Below are 4,185 nucleotides of genomic sequence, written 5' to 3'. Positions count from 1 at the left end.
GGGTTACTACATTTAGGGGGAAGGGATTTAGATGTAAATTCCTAGGTTGCAAGCTGTAGTAATCTGAATCGTTTCTCTATTTAGAAGAAATGGAGTTTGGTTTGAAAAGCCTGCGAGGACAGGTCGTGGTTTTCACCACCCCTAGAACAAGGGGTTTTCCACGTTAAGTGCTAGTGTTTATTTACCTATANCTCTATTTGTAGTGGGGTTACTACATTTAGGGAGAAGGAATTTAGATGTAAATTCCTAGGTTGCAAGCTGTTGTAATCTGAATCGTTTCTCTATTTAGAAGAAATGGAGTTTGGTTTGAAAAGCCTGTGAGGACAGGTCGTGGTTTTCACCACCCCTAGAACAAGGGGTTTTCCACGTTAAGTGCTAGTGTTTATTTACCTATATTGCTTATTTATTGCTACTGCTTGCATTACTGTTCTTACTGTGTCAAGGGACCAGCTGGTCCATTGACTCGTAGTGGACGCCTATATTCTAACAATTGGTATCAGAGCGGACTCTCTCTATTTGGTTAACACCAAGAGGAGTTCCTGTGTAGAATGGCTGATCCACTTAATTTAGAAGAAGGACAATAGTCTACAAGAGCACCTTGTTTCAATGGTCAATTCTATAGTTGGTGGAACACGAGGATGCACGACTTCTTGATGGCTGAAGACAGTGAATTGTGGGACATTGTGCTAGATGGTCCTTTTATACCCACAAAAGAGGTTAATGAAGGTGAAATCACAAGAGTTATTCCAAATACTCGTCAACAGTATGATGAAGCTGAACGAAAAAAGATCGAGAAAAGCTACAAAGCCAAGAAGTTACTAGTGTGTGGGATTGGTGCTGAAGAATATAATTGTATCTCCGCCTGTGAATCCGCCAATGAGATTTGGGATTGTCTCCGGACGACTCATGAAGGTACTGAGTAGGTGAAAGAATCAAAGGTAGTCTTGTTAACTACCTAATATGAAAACTTCACTATGAAAGAGGGAGAAACTATTCATGAAATGAGTACCAGATTTGCTTCTATCACAAATGAGTTACGATCGTTGGGAGAACCTGTTCACACAAGCAAACAGGTTAGGAAGATTCTTCGAGTTCTTCCTAAATCCTGGTCAAGCAAGGTTGATGCTATCACTGAGGTGAAGGACTTGAAGGTACTCACAATGGATTCTCTAATCGGAAGTCTTCAAACTCATGAAATGAATAGAAATCAAGAGGAATCAAAGAAGGAAGTGAAGAAGGATAAATATCTATCCCTCAAGGTGGCATCAAGAAACACATCCAACGAAGAATAAGACATGGCCTATATCACCAAGAGATTTCAAAAAATAGTGAGAAAACATGGTGGCTTTCGAAAAGGTGGAAATTCCAGGCTGAAAACACAAGACCTGAAGGAGATAAGGACAGAGAAGGGACCCGATCCCTGACAAAAAGGGAAGTAGAGCAGCTTCTGATTATGTTGTCAAGAAGGTATTTGCTGTCTGGGGAGATTCCTCAAGTGATTCAGATTAGTCAGAACAACCTGAAGACGTATCAATGCTTGATGTCAAGGATGATGAAAATGTGTTCAACACCATGTTTTCTCTCATGGCCAACTCTAATGATGAAAAAGCTGAGAAAGAGGTAACTCTTTCTGACATTAAACAAGATCTACACACTTATTCTGTTAAGAAATTGAGAAATCTAGCTGCTGTATTGATTGACTCTATTACTGAGTTAACAACTGAAAATGACTTGATGAACAATAGCCTAGATATATTTCATGAAGAAAAGGTTGGGCTGGTTGAACATATGTCTATTATGGAGGAACAACTGATAGTTCTATAAACTGAGAATCTAGAGCTCAAAGAAAAGCTGAAAGTGGTAAACGAAAAACGTGGTAGAGGAAAGGGAGAAGCTAGCAACCTTTAACTAGAGCTAGAAACTCGTCTGAATAGTGCTGAGACTATACTTTCACTGGCCTTGGAGAGAAACAATCAGTTGGAAAGGGACCTGGTTCGACTTAAAGAAGAACTTGAAAAGTCTATGAGATGGGCAAGCTCCTCTAAGCTACTCTTCAGTATCACGAGTCAAGGCCAATACAATGGGAAAGGGCTAGGTAGTTTGAGCATCTACCCCTCTACAATCCTCACAACAAATATGTGTCTGTGTCTGATAATTTGCTGTGTCTTCATTGTGGCCGCAATGGCCATCTGAAGAGGATTGCCAGCCTTCAAAAGGTCCCAAGAAAATCTTCTGTCATACACCACACAAAAAATTGCTCAAAACAAGGGACCTGCTCTCATTGCTAAAAACTTTAAAATGAGAAAGACTGTTCTGCCTCATTGGACAAAAAGTTCACTTATCACACCTCTATCTGCTTACTAGGGACTCAAACTGAAATGAGTTCCCTAGTCTAACAAGTGATCTTTGTTGCAGGTGAGTGTAGGAAGTGGCAGTCAGTGCTGGTTCATGGACAGTGGATGTTCAAAACATATGACGGGAAGGACTGATAACTTCATATCACTCAAGGCACTTCAAGGCGGAAGTGTCTCTTTTGGAAATGGAAAGAATGGATATATTCTTAGGGTTGGAAGAGTTGGAAAGTCGTTGGAGCACTCTATTGAAAATGTGTACTACGTAAGTGGACTGAAATATAGTCTTCTCAGTGAATCCCAAATATGTGACAAGGGAAATGAAGTGAAGTTTCTACCAGAAAAGTGCATAGTTACTAATCTAGTAACAAGGGAAGTAATTCTAATAGCAAGAATGCAAAAGAACATGTACATTGCTGATCTGGATACTGCTCAGGGAGATGATCTTACCTGTCTCAATGCTCAAAGTGAAAATGCTAATCTATGGCATAGAAGGCTCGGACATGTGAGCTCCTCTTGCTGGGCAAACTTTCCTCCAGGAACCTAGTTCGTGGGTTACCAAAGATGAAATTCAGTGATAACAAGGTGTGCGATGCATGTGTCAAAGGCCAACAAACCAGATCCACCTTCAAGTCAAAGAAGCAAGTGAGTTCTTCACGTTCCCTCGAACTTATTCACATGGATCTATGCGGACCTATGAGGATTCAGAGCAGGGGTGGAAAGAAGTACATTTTGGTGATTGTTGATGATTATTCAAGGTTCACTTGGACAATGTTCCTAAGGTCCAAGGAGGAAACATACGATGTGCTAATGACTTTCATCAAGATGATTCAAGCAAAGTTAAACTGCAAGATTGCAGGGATCAGATCCGATCATGGAGCTGAATTTGAAAATGCGAAGCTTGACAATTTTTGTGCTGAAAATGGAATTCATCATGACTTCTTTGCTCCCACAACACCTCAACAAAATGGTGTTGTGGAAAGGAAGAACAGAACTCTGGTTGACATAGCCAGAACTTTGCTTATTGACTCAAATCTTTCGAAATCCATTTGGACTGAAGCAGTCAACACTGCCTGCTATGTAACCAACCGTTGCTTGATCAGGTCCTTTCTGAACAAGACACCTTATGAGCTTCTGTATAACAGAAATCCCAAGCTGAACTATCTAAGGGGTTTTGGTTGCAAGTGTTTTGTACTTAACAATTGCAAGGATGATCTAGGAAAATTCGATCCTAGAAGTGACGAATGAGTATTTGTAGGATACTCATTCTCCAGCAAGGCCTATAGAGTTTACAACAAAAGAACTTTGTGCATTGACGAAAGCATTCATGTGATCTTTGATGAAGCTGGTGCCTTGTTAGATCTAAATCACAGAGACTAGAATGAACTGGAAGAACTCCTTCAGATTCAGAGAGATGACGTGAATGAATCTTTGATTGAAAGTGCTCAAGATCTAGGATATGCTAATCAGGAGTCATTAGAAGAAGTAAAAGAAAATGATGAGCCTGGAGAGGGACCTGGTACCTCTGTGAATACAGATCCAAATGATGCTTCCCAACCTGGAGAAAATGTTCCTGAGGGAGAAGAAGAATAGCATACAGATCAGCCTCAACCTCCTAATGCTCAGTCCAGGTGGAAACACCAATCATCTCATCCTCTTGACAATCTTGTTTCTCCTTTGAATTCTGGGATGCAGACCAGATCCAAATAAGAAACTTCGTTGCATTTTCAGCCTTCATATCCAGCATTGAGCCAAAGAACATCAAAGAGGCCTTGACGGATGCTAACCGGGTAAATTCCATGCACGAGGAACTTCATCAATTTGAGTGGAGCAG

The 4,185-nt window shown here is 40.7% G+C and overlaps 1 protein-coding gene across 1 annotated transcript; it reads left to right on the top strand.

The window, feature by feature from the left end:
* Positions 1-653: 653 nt before the first annotated feature.
* On the top strand, positions 654-1,292 carry LOC125853776 (uncharacterized). Its single transcript, XM_049533527.1, has 2 exons — positions 654-912; positions 982-1,292. Exons 1-2 carry the CDS (start codon positions 654-656, stop codon positions 1,290-1,292), a joined length of 570 nt encoding a protein of 189 aa, XP_049389484.1.
* The last annotated feature ends 2,893 nt before the right edge of the window (positions 1,293-4,185 follow it).

Source organism: Solanum stenotomum, chromosome 1 (genome assembly GCF_019186545.1).
Source record: "Solanum stenotomum isolate F172 chromosome 1, ASM1918654v1, whole genome shotgun sequence".
Taxonomy (NCBI): Eukaryota; Viridiplantae; Streptophyta; class Magnoliopsida; order Solanales; family Solanaceae; genus Solanum; species Solanum stenotomum.
Note: the sequence above shows the minus strand (reverse complement) of the source record. Positions and strands in the feature narration are given on the sequence as shown.